Source organism: Primulina eburnea, chromosome 2 (genome assembly GCF_022965805.1).
Source record: "Primulina eburnea isolate SZY01 chromosome 2, ASM2296580v1, whole genome shotgun sequence".
In the NCBI taxonomy this organism is placed as follows: Eukaryota; Viridiplantae; Streptophyta; class Magnoliopsida; order Lamiales; family Gesneriaceae; genus Primulina; species Primulina eburnea.
In genome coordinates, this window is record NC_133102.1 from 47000599 (window position 1) to 47021473 (window position 20875).

The following is a 20875-nucleotide window of genomic DNA, read 5'->3' on the forward strand; positions in this document are numbered from 1 at the left end:
GTCCTTTGGCTTGCTCACCTGATCCCACCCTACGACATGACAGTGTTTCTCCCCGTCTGGTCCATCCCACAAGAAGTCCCTCATCAACTTTTCCAGCTTTTTAGCCACTCGGATTGGCACCTTAAAAAGAGACATGTAGTAAGATGGCATCGCACATAGAACTGCCTTGATCAAAGTCAATCGGCCCCCCCTCGATAAGAACGACTTCTTCCAGTTTGCTAACTTTTTAGACATTTTGGCTATGACAGGTAGGGGTGTTCAAACTTCGGATAAAACCGAAAAAACCGAAAATCCAAACCGAAAAAACCGAACACTAAATCGAACCGAAAACCGAATTTTATAATTCGGATATAAATGTTAAAACCGAAATTAATTTGATTCAGTTTCGGATTATAAATGTCAAAACCGAAACGACCAAAAAAATCGAAATTTAATTAAATTAATAATGTTATTTTTATTTTATATTATTTATTGAGATGATATTAGTGAATGAAGAATTATTTTGAATAATACTTAGTTGTTTGTTGTTTATGTAATTCATTTGTACTTTATATTTACATATTTTATTAAGAAATCATTTAAAAAAATAACATATTATATTTTATAATATATTTATATTATTAATTTAAATAATTGTATCAAAACCGAAATAACCGACCGAAATAACCGAACCATTTCGGTAGAAAACCGAACCGAACCGAAAAAAATGGTTCGGATATCGGATTATATATTTATAAAACCGAAAACCGAAAAAACCGAAATAAAAAATCGAAAATCGAACCGAACCGACCGATGAACACCCCTAATGACAGGTTCCCAAAAATCCTTGTTTGAGGGGTTTCCACCCAAAGGTAACCCAAGGTATTTAATCGGCCATGTTCTTTTTTGGCAGCCGATTGTAGATGCAATGTCATCGATTTCTTCTTCCGAACAGTTAATTCCTAGCACCACTGTTTTATCAAAATTCATTTTTAGTCCTGACATAGAGCCGAAAGATTGTAAAATATCCAGTATTGCAATGATATGCTGCTCAGTTTTTGCGAAAAACAAACTGTCATCCGCAAATTGTATATGCGAAATTTCAACCTTCTCCTTCCCAACAACGAACCCTCTTACTACATCCATTGCCTTCGCCTTATCTAACATCCTCCCCAATCCATCAACGACGAGGTTAAAAAGGAAAGGGGATAAAGGATCCCCTTGTCGTAGTCCTCTCTCCCCTTTGATTTTCCCCCTCGGCTTACCATTAATAAATACTGAAAAAGATACATTGGACACGCAACCCCTAATCCACCTCCTCCATCTCTCTCCAAAACATTTTTTCCTTAACACAAATTCAAGAAAACTCCATTCAACATGATCATACGCTTTTTCCAAGTCCACCTTAAGAACCCAACCTCTGCTTTTCTTACGGCGATACTCTTCCACAATCTCATTAGCAATTAGACAACAATCAAGAATCTGTCTCCCTCTAATAAATGCACACTGATTATCTGCGATGGTGTTACACATAGTTTTCTTCAATATTCCAGTCAAGACCTTAGCCAAAATCTTGTACAAGCTCGTGATCAAGCTAATTGGTCTAAACTCGTTGATCTTACTTGCATTATTTTTCTTTGGAATGAGACAAATATATGTTTCGTTTGTAATTCCGTTAATAATTCCGGCTTAATAAAATTCAGCGAAGACCTTAAGTAAGTCCTCTTTCATTGTCTCCCAATTTTTTTGAAAGAAAGCCATCGTGAACCCATCCGGTCCGGGTGCCTTGGAACCATCACTACTGAAAATTGCCTTTTTAATCTCCTCTTCCTCAAAAGGTTTCTCCAACTCCTCTGATTCGGTACCTGCCAAAGGACACCAATCTATCCCACTCAGAATCTCGCCGTCCTCATTCAACCGTGAACCAAACTCATCCGATTTCTTGTATTGTTTCCCGAAGAACTCTAGTATTTTCTCTTCAATTTCGTTCTCCTCAGTAACCACCGAGCCATCCTCCAACTCTAATTTGTCTCTCATGGATTTGTTCCTTCTGTTATTGAGCAACGTATGAAAGAATTTAGAATTTTGATCCCCTTCCTTGATCCACTTGATTTTCGCTTTTTGGTTTTGCAATTGGAATCGTGTGAAAGAGATTTTTTCCAACTCACTCCTAACTTCCCGTCTTTCTGTTTGAAAAAATTCTGACCAATTTTCCTCTGTTTCGCACTCATCTAACTGTTTAAGTTTGCTAGTCAGCTCTGTAAACCTGACTTCAACATCACAAAACACCTCTCTATTCCAAATGGAGACCTTCGATTTAACGTATTTCAGCTTTTTCATGAACTTGTATCCTTCCCACCCTCGATTTTCTTCCTCAATCCACCAGTTACGAACAAGTTGTGGGAAATTGTGATGGCTTAACCATGCATTTTCAAATCTGAAGGGGACAGGTCCTAATCTCAATTTAGTGGTGTCCAACAATATAGGGCAATGATCTGAGGTGATTCTTGGTAGCACTGTTTGTCTGAATATGGGGAATAATTCTCTCCAACCCTCGGCTATTAAGAATCTGTCTAGTCGACAGCAAATAGGCTCCGTCCTAAAATTTGACCATGCGAACTTGGCATTTAGTAGTGAAGGATCATGTAATTGCAGCTTTTCTATCAAGTAGTCAAAGCAGGACATGCTTGGAGTGTTAGAAATGCTGTTCAATTTTTCAGTCGGGTTCCTAACCACATTAAAATCGCCACCAAGACACCAATTATCCCCACAAATCACTCTCAACCCAGCTAATTCGTCCCATAATCTTTCTCTTTTATTCGGCTTATTTGGTCCGTAGATTGCTGAAAACCACCAACTTATATCATCGTTCCAACGAATTTGAATAGAAACGGAGAATTCCCCAATCAAATTGTTCGAAATCTCCACGATTCTTGGATCCCACATCACAAGGATTCCCCCGGATCTTCCTATAGATGGTAAATAAACCCAATCAACAAATCTTGCCTTCCAAACACTGGCTATGAATTTTCTATCCAGGATCTCTTTTTTTGTTTCCAACAGCACCGCTATGTCTGGTTTCTTTTTTCGAATCACATTGCGAATAAGTTGTCTTTTTTTCGCTGCTCCTCCTCCACGAATGTTCCAAGAACAAATCTTTATAACTAACCAACAAGTCCCTTCGCAATAAGGAATGGTTAAGAAAAGAAGAATGAATATCTTTAAGTACCTGTCCCACGTTAGATTGTAAATTTTCCAATGGAATTTCATTTGTGATGGAGCATTCCTTCTTCCGTGGTGAGAATAATCCTACCATGTTAACAATTTCGTCTGCAGCTGTTACCGAGTGTTCTGATTGAAGAGATATCAGACTGTCGGTATCCGAGGAATCAATTTCCATCTCACGGCAATCATCTTGAAATTCTTCCATGTCTATTTCATCATCATCTTCCGACCGGTACTCGTTTAAGTCGTTACATTTACCGTTTTTATTCAATTCCGGAAACAGAAGCTCCCTTGTGCCAATATTTTACTTATTCTCTTCGCGACTCTTCTTAGATCTTCTGCTGTAAATCTTGACTAACGGTGGCAATTTGTAATTCTTATTAGTAACTTCTTCAGCCTCTGCAATCTGGTCCGCAGCATGTTTACCAGACATTGACTCAATTGATGAATTTGTGAAGTTAGAAGCATTTTTCGGAACAATTCTCTTCAGAATCTTGATCACTTTGCCTTTCCCCATTTGAGGCGACGTTTCAGTCTTCCCTGCTGGTTTGTTCTGTTGATCTTTTAATATATCAGGCCCCTGATTCTCTATCATTTTGTCCCCCGTGATATTTACTGCAGTTTCAACCCTCAAATCTGAGTTGCACGAAACCTGTTCCGCTACTAACCCCAGATCTTCTTTTCCTTTAGTATCCTTGATGTTGGGCTTCACCTCCTTCCAGGTTTGTGTTCTAATGGTATTGTTGTCACCCCACCCCGCAACTATTCTCTTGCCATTCATTACCGCTTGTGCATAGGTCCGCTTTTCGTACTGGTCATACGCTTTGAGATCGAAAGATTCGACGTGAATTCCTAAATCTCTAATGCTTCCTTCCAATGAAATCTGCAACTTTGAGTGGATAAAGCCTCCTTCGATTCCTTTGACCTTAATCTTGGCAGCACCAAGCTCTCTGAATTGTAATGTATCAGCACTGATGTCCAGAAGTCCCTCGCATTGATCACCTATAACTTTGAAGTTATCCGGCACCCATAAATCCCAAGGCAATCCACGAATCCAAATCCAGCTATTACAACACTTCTGTACTGCATCCAACGTGTTAATGTCTTGAGACCATTCCTCGAATTCTAAAGCCACTCCGTAATTGAAGTATCCCTTCTTCAAATTCAAGTAAAAAGAGTAATCTACCACATTCGAAGGCCACCACAAAGCTTTATTTGCTTGAAACGGTGAAAGTTCAACTCTCCGATTTGTAGCTTTCCAAAGAGCTTGCTCAATTGTCTCCCACGAAATATTCACCCTGTCTCTAGTCACGACGAGTGATTCGTTCCACTTTTTCGTCTTAAATGTTTTATCACTTTCTTCCTTTTTAATCAACGTCCTTTGATTATGAGTCGTTGCAGTAATCCTCTTGTCATGATATAGTCTGTTTGGCATCTTCCGATTCCGGCCTGTGTTGAAAGCGTTCTGAAATGTTCTTCTTTTATTACCCCCTGACAACAGATTGTCCAATGCAAGCGAAATGTTAATCCACCCCTCTGAATTAAAACCACTAGGCACAATGGTGATCTGTCTTCTGCCTTGTTTATTAAACTTGGATATTTCCAGAAATCTTCCCCGCTTGTTGGCAAATCTGTGTAATGTGACTATTGCACTTCTGCCTCTGAATCGATGAAAGTCCGGCCCTGAATAAGCGGAATTAGTGAAGTCCTTAAACCTTTGTCCGATCCATCGTGCTTCCTCACAGTCGAAATCCAGCATGTAACTCGAATTCCTGGTTCTTTCGGCCCACCAAATCGACCTTCCGTCGTTACCCAATCTCAGCAAGAACACTTTGAATTCGATTTTTATGGTCTCAACTTTGACTGCTGCCGCAAACTCATTTGACCCATGCCAGCGATCTCTAATATTACTCAATACATGACGACGACTAGAAGAAACGAGCCCACTGAACTTAAGAACTAACCCCGGCGACCAGTAAAGGAATTAATCACTTAACCTGAACCAAATACGACGGTACCCACTGGTTCGAAACCTAAAGTAACGAAAAACTTCGAACTCCGGCGGCCGGTTGACAGATCGGCCGGAATATCAAAGACGGACACCGGGAATAAAAGCTCGAAGATTAAAAAGAGAGAACTCTGTGAAATCGGAAGCCCAGAGTTCAAAAGAGGGAGAGAGCATTTTGAAAAATTCTCTCTCTAATTTCCAGTGATGTATTTGCTGATAGTTTGTTATTTGCCTTCAAATTGAACAAGTTGCTTGTTATATTGGATGAATGATGTACTATGTGCATCTACTTAGTTAAGGGAATTGTACTCACATTTCAAAGCAATTTTCTTGTAGGAAGAAAGGAAGGCAGATTTATTTGTGACTTAATTGTGAGAGCACATTTATTTGTCATTTTTGTTTTAGTGGATCCATCACCATTACATGAGAATACACTAGAGTTATTATATCAAGGTGAAAATGAATTTTCTTTCTTTGTTTCCTTTTCTGATGCTTTTGCTTGTATGATATTCTTGATTATAGTTTTTTGTCGTGGATGAGTATGGAACTTGTGCCTCGCACTGGTGGTGGCGTCAGCACTTTGTTTGAACACTGCCAGTTTGTTATGGTTTTGTAAACCTCCATTGCTGTATATTTAATGTGCTTTGTTCCATATTTTTATCTAAAATTAAGGTGAGTTTTTGGGCAAATAATTTCAACTTTCTAGAAGTGGATTGGTTTTAATACCTCTATCTTTTAGTTATTTCAAGCTTATGGGATCATATATTTTTATCCAAAGAGTGATTTTTGGGGTAATAATTTTAAAATTTTATTAGAGTCTCTGGTCTTAATTCCTCTAGGTTTTAGTTAGTTTAGGCATGTAGGGGATCATTAACTTTTGTCCCTATTTTTAAACCCTCATTTTTTAGGCTTAGAAAGTGAGTCCCAAAGTTTTTTTCTCTGGGATTCCTTTTAGAATGTGTGTTATAGATCTGCTTTTGTGGACCAAATTAGGTTTATGTGATCAGTAAGGCAATAGTTTATGATTGTTATTAAAAAGACTGAATTAAAGTTAAAAGAAAAATATCATTCTGTATCTGGTCAAATGAATGAAACCATAGATCTGGTTAATTGAATGGAAGTGCATTTAGTGTAAACAGCTTATTATGTGAATGGGTTCGTCAATAATTTCCTTTAGCCAGTGTTTTGGTGTGGCAGACATTAAAAATTTCTCCACCAGAAAGTTGTTCCTTTGACTTTTAGCCACTAAAATGCCAACATAAATTAAAACAGGTTAAATTTCCTGGGCTGACTTGTCTTTTTCAGATATGTAGATGGTATACCTTGATTAGGATTTAGGTTGATTATTGACTATTTCTAATGCTAGCTAGCATTAGAAATTGTTAGCATTAGAAATAGTGCACAATGGGGTTGGATGAACGGGAATACCAAATCGTTCCGAACCCACATTATTCTAAACATGACCTGATGTTAGATATGCCTTGGTTTATGGTCATTGGAAAGTGAAATTAAATGCCAGCTTGCCTTATTTTCATACACATATGAACTGTATATATAATTATCTATGGTGAAAAACATTGAGGGATAAGACATAATCTGTTGACTTGTTTGAGTTGCGTCATGTAATTTGTATTTGTGCTGGCAGTTTATTATTTTTGTTTGGGGAGTTGGTATTTTAATTGGTGCCTTTGCACTTGGTTAAGCAGGACACAAATGTTTCTGAAGAGCCGGTTGATGGTGATTGGTCTCAGATGCTTCCTGTTCTTTATGTAGAGGATGGAAGGGCCATTTTACGATTTTCTGAAATTTTTGGCATTCATGATCCAATAAAAAAGGTAGAGAAAAGAGACCGCAGAAATATGATTCCTAAAGGTAAGCATGGTTTAGTTCAATTTTCTTATTGACCTACACCACAATGTAATCTTTTTGAGAATGTTTCTGAGCTGAAATTCGTTGGCATTTTAAACTGGCCTTTTCGCTATTACTACCTGTTTGAATGTAGTGGTATTGCTTTACATTTATTGTTGATTTGTTTAACCTGAATGGCGCTAAAAAACACAGAAACTATTCTGTTCACAGAGAAATTCAAGTCATTTCAAGTCTCTGCGATTGTCGAGGAAGATGAAGAGAATTATCTAAAGGCACCTTGCCGAGATTTTTCTTGGATGAAACCATTTCATTTTAAAGATGAGCTTGCCTCATTGGATGATGGGAGGGGGTTAATGAAATCTGGACTTGGTAGTGGAACTGGAAATATGGCTATGGGATTTGATCACCGTAGAAAGGACTGTTTTGTTTCTTCTGAACCATTACGAAATCTTTCATCAGTTTCTATCGGTCCAGAATGGAACTCACCTTTGTCACCCATTTTCTACCCTTTTGATCAGCAAGATTGGGAAGATGAAATTATGTGGAATAATTCTCCATCTTCAAGTGGGTATTTTATAGAGAGTTGTGAACTCTCTGGACCTGATTCTGACTCACTTGCTGACAAGGATAGTGAATTGGAAGCTGAAGCTCAAATTTATCATCCGAAAGTTCAGAGTGAACTTCACGATATTGATCATGATTCATTTCAAAATAGTTACGTAAGCGTAGAGCCTTTTAGTTCTGAAGAATTTTCCCACTTTTCAAACATTTCCCTCGCACAAAGTAGATATCATCCCCAATTCTTAAGGTTAGAATCTCGATTAGATAAAGCCAGTGCAAACACTGAAGGGGCAAACAATGGTGCTGATGAGACACAAGGCAATGATGCCATGAAGTGTTTTGCTAGACTCAGTCTGCAAAACAGAGCTTTAATGGAAGGTTCTTGGTTGGATGACATTGTATGGGAGCAGCATCAGTCTGTTGCCAAGCCTAAGCTTATTCTTGATCTCCAAGATGAACAGATGCTTTTTGAAGTTCCAGATTCCCAGGATGTTAACCATCTCCGATCTCATACAGGGGCGATGATTATTTCTCGTTCTGTTTTACCAAGTGGGGATTCACCAGAGCTTCATGGTCATGGAGTCCCATCAGCTGGGCAGTTCAATATCTCTAATGATAAATATTATTCAAACAGGAAATCATCGCAGCAGTTGAGACCACATTCCAAAAAACGCACAGTTCACGGACTCAAAGTCTTGCATTCAGTGCCTGCACTCAAGCTACAGACAATGAAAGCGAAGCTAAACAAGTACGAAGACACTTTTATCTGTTGTTGCTTTTTTAATGTATGATGTGAAGTTTCATTGCTGAGTGTATACAAAACTTCTACTTTTTTCTCTCCCTTCAACAATAGATCATATGGAAATGCATTTTAAACAATTCCAACATCCATACCTGTACTTGTTATTACAACAGTGATAAACCAGATACGCTAACAACTATATTAGGTTAGCATTACTTGCTGATGCCATTTATACTGAAAATTTGATATGCCTCGAGGTTTACCTAAATAAGTTGTTCTAATTTTGGCTTTTTCTGAACCATTTTTCTCATTTCTTTGCATTCTGGCATTGTGAATCAATTGCTCTTTTGCAGCAAAGATATTGCCAGTTTTCACCGGCCAAAGACTTCATGGTATCCCCATGATATTGAGGTGCCATTAAAGGAGTATGTGAAACCAGCCACTCATGGAACAATGAAAATCATAATGAAAAGTTTGGGAGGAAGAGGGAGTAAACTTCATGTGGATGCTGAAGAGAGAATTTCCAATCTAAAGGTTAAAGCGTCAAAAAAACTAGGTATATTGTTCTCTAATGTCCACGGTGATTATGCCTATCTTTTGTATGCCTTATTATTTTATGTAATAATTATGTACTGGTTAATGTGTGCACTGTAGTCTCACTATTCTTTTCGAATTTTCTCTCTGTTGTTCACAGATTTTAAACTATCTGAGCCAGTGAGAATATTTCATTCTGGGAGAGAGCTCGAAGACAACTATTCTCTTGCTAAGCAAAATGTTAGGCCAAACTCAGTGTTGCATCTTATTCGAACAAAAATACATTTGTTGCCAAGGGCACACAAGCTTCCCGGTGAAAATAAGTCTCTACGTCCTCCTGGAGCGTTTAAGAAGAAATCTGATCTCTCAGTAAAAGATGGTCATGTTTTCTTAATGGAGTAAGTTATCAAGTACTTTCATGGTTTTTGTGTTGTGTTTTCAGCTTAATTTTTAAATATGAATGAAACTACTGATTGATTGGCAAATATTTTCTGCCTAAATTCGTGAGGTGTAGTTATATTATTTGTCTGTAAAGGTCATGATAAGTTTTACTTTTGAGACAAAACACAAGTTGTTTTAGGTTTTAGCTTATTCTCATTGTAGATTTCTGATGTAGATCTTGGTTCCTATGGTTTTTTACGACGTTTTCTAACTTTTGGTTTGGTCCACTAGGAAGTGACGTATGTCTCAAGTTCCAGACGAATGTTTATGGTGATGTCATTTAAAAACACGAGTTCAATCAATTTTCAATGGTAGTTGATCATATTGAATGAGGTTTTTGTACCACAAGATTTTAGCATAGTTTTGTCATTGGTAATCAGCATGATGTACTGTAATTGCATAAAATAAACTTCTAAAAAAATTTTATGAGTTCCATTGACATTTATAGGCTCACGATTTCTATGTATAACTAGCTATTAGACGTTATTAGGAATCATAAAACAAACCCTTATTAGACTCAACCTAGACCCTACCCTATGAATGCACTACAGGGCTTGAAAATAAGAAACTCCAACCCAGTGCCAATGAAATTTATTAAAATACCTCGAGTTAACAAGATTACCTAGAACTAAATAAAATTTTTGTTACAACTAAGTTAACTTTGAAACAAACTCGATAGTCAATACTAATTATTTCAGCTCCCATGTTAGGTTTCCTTACCAAACTGTTACTTGAGTTTTTGAATTATTGCCCCACCTTTTGTGAACCATAATAAGATGTTGACACCGGTCTCTACAATTAGTTTAATGAACTTGGATCTTGGTTTTTAGCCAACTCTATAAACTTATTGACAAAATGAATACTAAATATTAATTGCCTGACTCAAAGTCATAGCTCCTGCAAAATTTTTGGATTATGATTCCTTTTTATGTAATATCTTTTGAGGTTGTAAAGGTTGGAAGTTATTTACCGCAAAAACCCCCTGGAATAAATTTATAAGTAATAAGTTAATTACACTTGCCTGTTATGCTTTTCATCTAATAGTTCTCTCTGATACTAGTTCCAGATTTTTTGCCCTTGTGCTTTGAATACAGTCAGTAGCTTATTGTCTTCTTTCTATTGATTATTATGCTATACAGGTATTGTGAGGAAAGACCTTTGCTTCTAGGTAATCCTGGGATGGGTGCAAGACTCTGTACATACTATCAAAAATCTTCCCCTGGTGATCAAACAGGGACCTTCCTTCGAAATGGAAATAATGAGTTGGGGAGTGTTGTCATCCTTGATCCTGCTGATAAATCTCCATTTCTTGGAGATCTAAAAGCTGGTTCGAGGCAGTCCTGCCTGGAAACTAACATGTATAAAGCACCCATTTTTCGACATAAGGTGTCAGCAACTGATTATCTGTTAGTGAGATCTGCAAAGGGTAAACTGTCCATCAGACGCATTGATAGGATTGATGCTGTTGGACAACAGGTTATTCTGACATTCTTGCTATATTTTTTGAAGTAAACTGTCTGCCGTGTTGTTTGATATCTCCAAGATGTGAGTTATACAGTCTTTTGTCTGTTTTTCCTTAGTCGCTTTCTGGGAAAATTGATTCATCACTTGACTGTTGTGATGCATGGTAAACCAACTCCTTTTACTGTAAAATCATGAAAGCATATTCTTTCTATTTCTTAATTGACATACATATTAGATCAAAACCAGATGAATTGCTGTTAAGAGATGAGATGTTTTCCGATGCCCTTTTGTGTTTCTTACTCATGAGAAGGTATTAAGCGTGCACTACTATGTGATGGAAACGATCTATTTTGAATTGTTTATAAAAAAAAAATTACAGTTCAAGTGGTTATTGCCTATTATTCTAGTTCAGACTTGTCATTTATTGAATAATCTATTACCGGTTAGCTCTTTGACATAATTGCTTTTTGCTGCAAGGAATTGTATGTTCTATGTAGTCATGTATAAATACTCTTGGACTTGATATTGACATAATTCAACTATTGTTAGATTAGGAATCTTGATCCTTGCCATGGGTGCTGACTTTATAATAATTTTCAAGGGTTTCTTGAAAATTATTGTTAGTGATTTTTCTTATGTTAGTGTTATAATTTATTAGAAATTGTCCTACTATTTTTGATGTTGTGTATATTTTTGTTTGTTCGTGTTGTTTGTCTGTAGGAGCCTCATGTGGAGGTTATGTCTCCTGGGTCAAAAGTTGTCCAGTTCTATATTATGAACAGGTTATTGGTTTACATGTATCGCGAGTTTCGTGCAGCGGCAAAACGTGGTTTGCGTCCTTCCATCCATGTTGATGAGTTATCTACAATGTTTCCTGGCTTGTCTGAAGCCTTTCTTCGGAAGAGGCTGAAAAATTGTGCTGATTTTCAGGTCCAAGTCCTGCTGTAGTTTTTTGCTTGACTTGAAGTTGCTTCCAATTTTCCCCGCTCTTATGCACAATGCCTTCCTTTCTTCCTCAAAACCCACAGAAAAAAACGAAGAAATGAAGAAAAAGGAAACATGTAGCTTATTAAGTAATCGTGAAGTATATAATCTGAGAAAACAAAGAAAATGCATATCTTTTAATTATATTGCTTTTTAATTTAACATTCTCATTGTTGTCAGTTTCCATGTGTTACATTAAATCAAATTTTTTAAATATGCCACTAGAGAGGAGCAAATGGACATTTTCTTTGGGTTATGAAGCTTAATTTTCGTATTCCCTTGGAGGAAGAGCTAAGAAGGATGGTGACACCTGAAAATGTGAGTATTTATAATGAATTTATCATTTTTATGTTTTAAAAGGGTTTTATGCCAGATGAAAGATAATTTATGGTTGAAAGCTTTTTGATTTTGACTTGGGCAAAGGGTGATCTATTTCTTATATTGTAAACATGCATGCAAAGGATGAGCAAGACACCCATAGCTAAGAAGTGTATTTTCAACTCTCGTGTAATTTGCACTTGTTGGTCATCATTTTGGAAATTCTTAGAAAGTGTTTGATGGGACCAAATGATGAAATGCTGCGGCATATTTGGATTTACTGCATTGTAAGATCAGATTTGTGAGGGTTATGATATAAGGAGACTTGGGTACCTAAAAAAGTTGAAAGGAGAAAGTGGACCACTAGTCCACTATCCAATGATGTACTTTTTTTTATCATATTATTAATAAAATATCGTCTCTTATATGAAAAAAAGAACAGAAGAAAATGATTATGATTTGGTATCTCAATCTCATTTCAGATCCTTGCAAATAAAAGCATTGAATTAATGAAACTATGTACTATCTATTTATTGTTATTGTTTTTTCTTTCATATGTGCCTAGGTGTGCGCTTATGAGAGCATGCAAGCTGGCTTATACAGGCTAAAGCAATTGGGAATCACTAGACTGACTCTTCCCACAGGTCTATCATCTGCAATGAATCAGCTTCCAGATGAAGCAATTACTTTGGCTGCTGCATCACATATTGAGAGGGAGCTGCAGATAACCCCATGGAACTTGAGTAGTAATTTTGTTTCCTGTACAAACCAGGTAATCTATGTCTATAATTTTATTGTGCACCTTCCCCTCTCTCTCCTTCCCCTCCCCCCCTCCCCTCCCTCGTTCTGTTGGCTGCTTGTTCCGAAGATCAGATTGTGCTCATTCATCATCTGTGGTAGTTCATTATATTTTCAACTAGTGAGAATTTGCATTAGTCCGATTTTGTATTGGGTTGTGACTTGCAGCAATTAGCTATCAGTAAGACTCTGTACAATGTGAAAACTATGCTGTCTTTAGTTTCCGTTTAGCTGTCATCTTTTCATTTATTTCTTCTTCTATGGTATTGGTCGGTCTTCACAAAAATTCTTTGATGGATTTATTTTATTTACCTTCTGTTGGGTTGCTTGTGTCAGTATATCATATACTCGTATAACATGGCGTAATTCAGATTTCTGGATTATGCAACAACTATTATCTTGAAATCTGAACTTATATACTAGCTAAAGTCCATTCATTTTACATTTTTTTTAATTTTCCTCATCAAATAACAAGAAACTTGTTGGTATAGAAATCTCAAAATGATATCCTCTGTTTTTTGTGCATGCCACAGAAGGGATATTCAGCTGCTGAAAGTTATACATGCTTTATAACCAAATATGTCTTTAACTGTAATAAAACAATCTACAGCACAAGCCACAATTTCAGGTTACAAGCATGAGAATTTGTGGTTTTACAATCTATTAATTTAATGCTCTATGTTTCATTATATAAATTCTAAGAGGATGCTTAAATTACTGTTCTATGCCACATAACTTTGTTTTCAAGCAGCTTAATCGGCATTGCAGATTGCTCTACATGTGATTAGATTATTCGGTGTACCTTTTTGGATCACTCCAGGTGCTGTGTAACCTCAGTAACGTATATTTGAAGTACGTCTAGGGCCTGCTGCATCATTTTTGACAACCAAAATCGTTAAGTGTCCAGAGTTATTCATAGAATATCGGAAATTATGTATTATTTCCTTTCTCAATTTGTTTATTAAATCGATTTGAACGGTAAATATTCACATTGTCGTAGTGTGTGGGCTGACCATTGAATCATTATGAAATTCTTGATTTTGACCACCACGGATAACTTGACTTTATCAAATTTTGTATAATTTATTATTCTTGTGAAAAGATATTAAGATGCAGTTCCAGTTTATCCCTTTCTGAATAATGATACTTGTATCATTTTAATGTTTAAATTATTGTTTTCATTTGTTACGATCATAGATAAATGATTTGCTGCTCTTCGATATTCAGGATAGAGAAAATATCGAGCGCCTTGAGATTACTGGTGTTGGCGACCCTTCAGGAAGGGGCCTAGGTTTCAGTTATGTTCGCGCTACTCCGAAAGCTCCAATTTCGAATTCAGTGGTGAAAAAGAAGCCAGTTGTTGGTAAGGGATCGACTGTGACTGGAACAGACGCTGATCTTCGCAGATTGAGCATGGAAGCTGCGAGAGAGGTTTGTTGATTGTGTTTTTTAAATCCTTCAAGTGCACCGCTCATAAATGTGGAACCTATGAGACTAAATTCTGTAACCTCAATTGTTAAGCTTTTTGATGTTGGTTATAACTGGTCCTCAACCATTATTCTTAGAGAAATCTTTATGTTTTTCATTTCCTTTGTGGGTACATCTACTATTCCTGTATAAATTTAAATGCACTTGATACCTTCTTTCCAAGTAGATATATGCCTTTTGCACTACTTCTCAATTTTTATGCTAAATATCAGTCATGGTGGGAGACGGGAGCAATGATGATAAGTGGAACATGTGATTGAAGTTGTGTCTGTGCTGTTAGAATAAATATTTAAGAGTTTAATTTGTGATGGACTTCTTCCATATAACACCTGGAAGGTTCATTATTATTTTATTACTCTGAAATTTCAACTTTCCAATATGATAAGCTATCCACTTATAGGTGGCCAAGGTCTCTTTGTAAATGTTAGGCAATTTATTTCTCTGAAATATTTTCCTCTTAGCTTTTGTGAATCACTTGTCTTCCAAATTGAATATCTTGATTTTATCAAGGTCTTGGGAGTACCCAAAGGTCAAGGGTCTCACTGATGGCATCGATTGTTCGCTCATTCTAGGTTTTTTTGGGAGTTTCTGATTCTTTTGAATATCCTATCCGGATTACTTGGGATGGTATTCAGAATTACATGTAAAATTCTATTCAGAATTACAAGTAAGATTCTGTCATTAGTGCTAGTAAAATGATTAGGAATAATGTGGTGAATTCGTTACTTTATAATAATTTTTTCCTTACGGTGTCATAAAGTTAAGCTTGTGGTAATTATGTCTGTGTTTATATACAGCTTCTCCTCAAATTCAATGTTCCAGAGGAGCAGATTGCCAAACAAACTCGATGGCACCGAATTGCTTTGATACGCAAGCTTTCCAGTGAGCAAGCTGCGTCAGGTGTTAAAGTTGATCCAACAACAGTAAGCAAATTCGCTAGAGGACAGCGTATGTCTTTTTTGCAGCTTCAGCAGCAAACTAGAGAAAAATGTCAAGAAATATGGGATCGACAAGTTCAGAGTCTTTGTGCTGGTGATGGTGAGGAGAATGAGAGTGGATCAGAAGCTAACAGTGACTTGGATTCCTTCGCCGGGGATCTGGAAAATCTTCTAGATGCAGAAGAAGGTGAAGAGGGTATAGACAGTCATTATGAATCTAAGCATGCTAATGTTGATGGTGTCAAGGGTTTAAAAATGAGAAGGCGCCCATTTCAAACTCAGGCAGAAGAAGAGATGGAAGATGAGGCTGCAGAAGCAGCAGAATTGTGCAGGATGCTAATGGATGGTACAAATTTTTTCTAGATTAATAAACGCAGGATGCTTGTAATACCTCTTCATCAAATCTGGCAGTGCCACATTTTTATAGTGATTTTTTAATCTACAGGAGCGGTTCTGATGCTTAATTTAAGCCCTGTTTGTTTGGGCTGTCAAGCTCAACTCACTAAAAAATTCACATCAGTACACTTCCATCTACTTCCAAAATATTTTTCCATTGAAAAATTTTACCAGTAAATTTTAATTTCATAACGTTAGAGTTTTAGTGAGAGGAAAGTCCAGCCAATCGCCATCTTAATTTTTTTATGGCTGCATGAACATGAGTTATTGTTGACAAAATGAATAATGTAAAATTGTTCTATAGAAAAATTGCATCGACGGGATGCAAATACCCATAAAACAATTCCCATGCTTGTAGAACACTAGCCTTTTTCATTTATGTTTTTATGTAAAAAAATTGCATTCTCTCCCTAAACCGTTTGCCTTAGCTGTGTTTTTAAAGTCTGAATGACGCCTATGGACCACAGATAATGCTTTCAGTGAAAGTAGTTTGGTTACAGTTATAAGAAAGACAATGGTGTCTGTCTAGTTCAGTAAAAATTTGGCACTGAATTCTGGTAAATAATTTCTATGTTTTCATAGGTTTTGGACATCATCTCTGGATTAGCTGCATTTTGATAGATATCTTTATGTTGGCTATCTCAGACTGCAACATCTCACCATAATAACTATTTTGCAGAGGATGAAGCTGACCGAAACCACAGAAAGAAGACAAGAGCAGTAGAAGTGCAAATTGGACATGCCTCTAAGTTAAAATATGCTCCTGAACATATTGATGTGGTTAAAAAGAGCAATGCTGCTGCTAAAAGACATGTGCAAACTGAGGGACTCTCTGTTTCAACTGATAAATTTATCAAGGAGCAAAAGGAGGTCCTTGTACATATGTACCTCATGTCTAACACTGAATATTCACGACATTATTCGGTTACTTTATAATATTTTTTGTTTTCTGATTCAGATGGACTTGTCTCCTAGAATGAACCTACCTGGGAAAGTAAAAGTGAAGGAAAAAAATGACATCGAACAAATGGGATTATTGAATAAAAAAGTTAAAATATTGGCAGATGGAATGAGTGTAAGTTGCTCCTTTTAACCTGTTATTTATATACAGATTAGATCAAGATTTACCTTGTGATTGTTTGCCAATGGTATGCTAGTTTCTTAGTAGCCTGGCTGCCTTCTACTAAAAACTCGTCCAAGTTATCTTTTATTTTTCTGGTAGGGGAGGAGCCAGATTTGCATTTGCTTGATTGTAGGGTATTTTCCTGTACAAATTTAAATTTTACCTCTTGAATATTCAAGTAATAATTATAATCTACATCATTTGTTACAGTGTTTTATTCTTTTTATGCAATCAATAACAAAATGAAAAAGAAGGTACATCTTTGAATTTAACTTGACCTTTGAATGTTATTTAACTGTATCAATGATCATTCCAATGATATTTCCTTATGGACGTTGAGATGTCTGCCAGCAAGCTTAGTATGCTAGTTGCATAATGAATGTGGTTGCGCACCTCTGCAGCAATGTAAGACGACAGGCTTGCTGAGATGTAAAGATGTCGATATTAGACGGCATTGCGATCCTTTATATTTACTGGGTAAAAAAGCTTTTATGCTAAAAAGAAAGAATTTTTCAAAAATATAAAGACCATCCAATTTGCTGTTATTTCAATGAATATTTTGCTCTTGATATGAGATAGGTTACGTTACTGATTACTGAATTATCTTTTCCTTGAATGTCTTCTTTTATCTCACATGTGTTGCACAACTGATTTGAAACTCTTTACTTCTTGAAAAATAGGTGATCAAGGAAAAGAAATCGGCTAGAGAGAGTTTTGTATGTGGAGCATGTGGTCAGGTTTGTCTCTAGCAGCTATGTTTACAATTTTCTGCCAAGAACACTTATTGATACAATTATCTATTTTCGTTACTAATTCAGCTTGGTCATATGAGGACCAACAAGAACTGCCCCAAGTACGGCGAAGACCCTGAAACACGAGTGGAAAGCACATATCTCAGGAAGTTATCAGCGAAATCTAATTTCATAGATCAAGCGGAGTCTAAGCAGAAAACTCTTTCAAGGAATATTTTTCCGAAAAGTGTGAGAAAGGTTGTTGGTTTTGAAGTCACAGAAGATGATAAACCTACTTCAAAGGCAAAAACTCTCAAGGTCAAGTGTGGTGCTTCTGACAAGTTTTCAGAAACGTCACAAGGCTCGGATAAACAGGTTATATCAGATTACGATACAGGAAACAAAGCTACTGTCAATAAAATAATATTTTCAAACAAAACGAAGCCTGAAGGTTTGCTGGTCGGACCTATTAAACCCTCCGTTGTGATAAAGCCTCCGGTGGATGCTGATAGAGACCAGCATCGCAAGAAAATTATTATCAAACAGCCAATGGAGATAGTTAAATTGGATGATAATTACCTGGATGAAAATTTTGATTTTGACTACATGAAAACGAAGAAGATCGTTGAATTGTCAAGTTTTGATATGTGTAAGGAGCATGAAATCAAAACCTTTTACGAAGAACCATCTAGGACGAGAGGTGGAGAGAGTAACAAATGGTGGGAGGAAGAGAGAAGGAGAAAGCCTGAGAGACAACATGAAGAAAGATACAAGAGGTTAGAAAAGGTGAGGAACATCGAAGAGCAGCCAGCATACATAATGATGTATGCAAATGGAATTAGAAGAGAAAGGGAAGAGGATGAAGAGCTAAAGAAAGCAACGGCAAGGGCAAAGAAGGCAAAAAAGAGAAGCCATGAAATCAGCGATGATTACATGGACGACGTTCCTCCTAGAAGAAACGACAGAAGAATACCAGAGAAAGACAGAATGGTGCTGAGGAGGCCATCCTCAGAGTATGTAAAGCATGCTCCAGAGTACTCCCAGCCGTATAAACGGAGAAGGGGAGGGGAGGTGAGTGGTTCATTTAGTCAACTTCTCTTTCTTAAGTTGAATAACAAACTTACATTCAGTGCCATTCAATTGAATTTGCAGGTCGGTTTGTCAAACATCTTGGAAAACATTGTGGAGACACTGAAAGACAGGAAAAAGATATCCTACCTATTTATAAAGCCAGTTTCCAAGAAAGAAGCTCCTGATTATTTAGACATCATTGACCATCCCATGGATTTGGCAACAATCAGGGACAAAATCAGGAGAATGGAGTACAAAAATCGTGATGATTTTAGGCATGATGTGTATCAGATTGTGTTTAATGCTCATAGATACAACGATCGACGTAATCCAGGTATTCCTCCTCTTGCAGACCAACTTCTTGAGCTCTGTGACTGCTTGTTGGATCAACATGACGCAGACTTGTGTGAAGCAGAGGCTGGGATTGATTGCACAAACCACATACAGTAGATTTTTGACAGTCCTTTTTCGGTAACTTAGTAACCAATTTTGGACTCTTCTTTTGTCTCTCAATTGGCCTCTTCCCCTTGATTGCGTTTGGGAGAATACCCATCATTGTTGTATATATGTATGATTTTGATATGTATAGATTTTTTTCATATATGAACCCTCTAAGAATATTTTCTCTGGGTTGTATCAATTTATTTAAATTCTCTGTAGAATGTATTTTACCTGTGGAACTGCTGTAAGTAAATTTGCTGCAAAAATTTATGAGTATGATCTCTTGAAAACTATGTAAACACACGGTTTATATATATATATATATATATATATATATATATATATATATATATATATATATATATATATATATATATATACTAAGAATGAACACGTGCGAGGCACGTGGGTGATTAATAATGAAATATATACTCACGAGATTTAGATAATATTTAAAATCGTTTGAATAACTTATTTTTTATGAGTATTTATTAATCTAAATATATCAAAACACAATAAATAAAAATACATCATGACGATAAATCAAATATATATTCACTTATTTATATAACATTTATCAATTTGCATGATTATAATGACAGTTCTCTCAAATTAACAAAGATATTTTTCATCCAAATATCATTCACAATGTAAAACAATAAAAATAAAATTAAGAGAATAGTAAAATTTTCTAAAACCAAAATCACAATGTATTAAATGGAGTGCATATAGTGACTATCAAATAAATTTCTCTTAATTAACTAAATTATCATAATGATGTTAAAATAAAACTCCTAAAACTTGTTATTAAGTTAAATATCAATTGTGTTTTTGCTAACTTTTAACTCATTGCGAATTTTGTTTAAATTTTCTTTTTTTTAGAATAGATATTACACATCAACTTAAATGTTTTAAACTGTATAGTAGCTCAATCGTCATGATTCGATCGATGTTTCCAACAAAAACAATTATTGCACTCCAAAAATATAAGTACACTAATTGCAATATATGAGAATTGATCTCATGATTTTGACTCTTATATATAGCGATTGTAGGATCATGCATTTGCCGCTTTACCAAAAGTTATAACCAGAGTAACGATGCAACATTAACTAAAATCTTTTAAAATAGTAAAACAATTCAAACGTCACATTTCGATTGTTATACATAACATTGTTAGTTTACATTCTAGAAATCATTTTTGTAAATCAAATTTATTCTCACTAATTAAATAATTTCGTCGAACACAAAGTAGTTTTAATTACTAATAATAATTTAAACACAAATATTAATTGTTAGGGTGACCAATATATGTCCTCGATCACCTATGCTTCATTAAGTTGCAATCATAATAATAATGCACAATGAATTGGTAAACATAACTTAGTTAATTTAATAAGTGAGTAATATTAAATAACAATTTTGTTATTTTGAAATGTGAAAAATAGCTTTTATATATATAAATTCATCATATATAATGCTAAATTAATTAATATGTAGAAAAGAGAAAAAATTGTTTTTTATGTATGTAATTTCATCATATGCAATTAGATATTAATTAATAGGTTGAAAAGAACAAACAATATAACAAATAATATATTATATATGATTATTTCATAATAGAATAATGCTAATATAATCATAATTTGTATTATGTTTAGAACGCAATTGAATATTGATAACAAAATATATAATAATAGAAATTTTAATTTTAGAAACATTTTTTATCTAAAATATTATCATAATACATAATGAATCATAAAT

At 35.6% G+C, this 20875-nt stretch overlaps 1 protein-coding gene across 7 annotated transcripts in view; it reads left to right on the forward strand.

Annotated features, from left to right (window-relative positions):
• The window catches only part of LOC140823849 (transcription initiation factor TFIID subunit 1-like), a 33802-nt gene extending 14381 nt beyond the window's left edge, over positions 1-19421 (forward strand). For 2 of the 7 annotated variants that reach the window (XM_073185389.1, XM_073185391.1), the window contains exons 8-22: positions 6919-7084; positions 7274-8390; positions 8738-8940; positions 9079-9316; positions 10499-10835; positions 11544-11753; positions 12033-12125; positions 12691-12897; positions 14151-14354; positions 15209-15695; positions 16425-16621; positions 16704-16820; positions 17549-17605; positions 17687-18670; positions 18752-19421. In XM_073185389.1, coding sequence (XP_073041490.1) covers positions 6919-7084; positions 7274-8390; positions 8738-8940; positions 9079-9316; positions 10499-10835; positions 11544-11753; positions 12033-12125; positions 12691-12897; positions 14151-14354; positions 15209-15695; positions 16425-16621; positions 16704-16820; positions 17549-17605; positions 17687-18670; positions 18752-19120 — 4986 coding nt within the window. In that variant the 3' untranslated portion in view covers positions 19121-19421. Of the gene's footprint in view, positions 1-5548; positions 5666-6918; positions 7085-7273; positions 8391-8737; positions 8941-9078; positions 9317-10498; positions 10836-11543; positions 11754-12032; positions 12126-12690; positions 12898-14150; positions 14355-15208; positions 15696-16424; positions 16622-16703; positions 16821-17548; positions 17606-17686; positions 18671-18751 lie in introns of those variants that run through there. The other 5 variants (XM_073185393.1, XM_073185394.1, XM_073185396.1 and 2 more) reach the window with 4 other exon arrangements.
• Positions 19422-20875: the final 1454 nt, after the last annotated feature.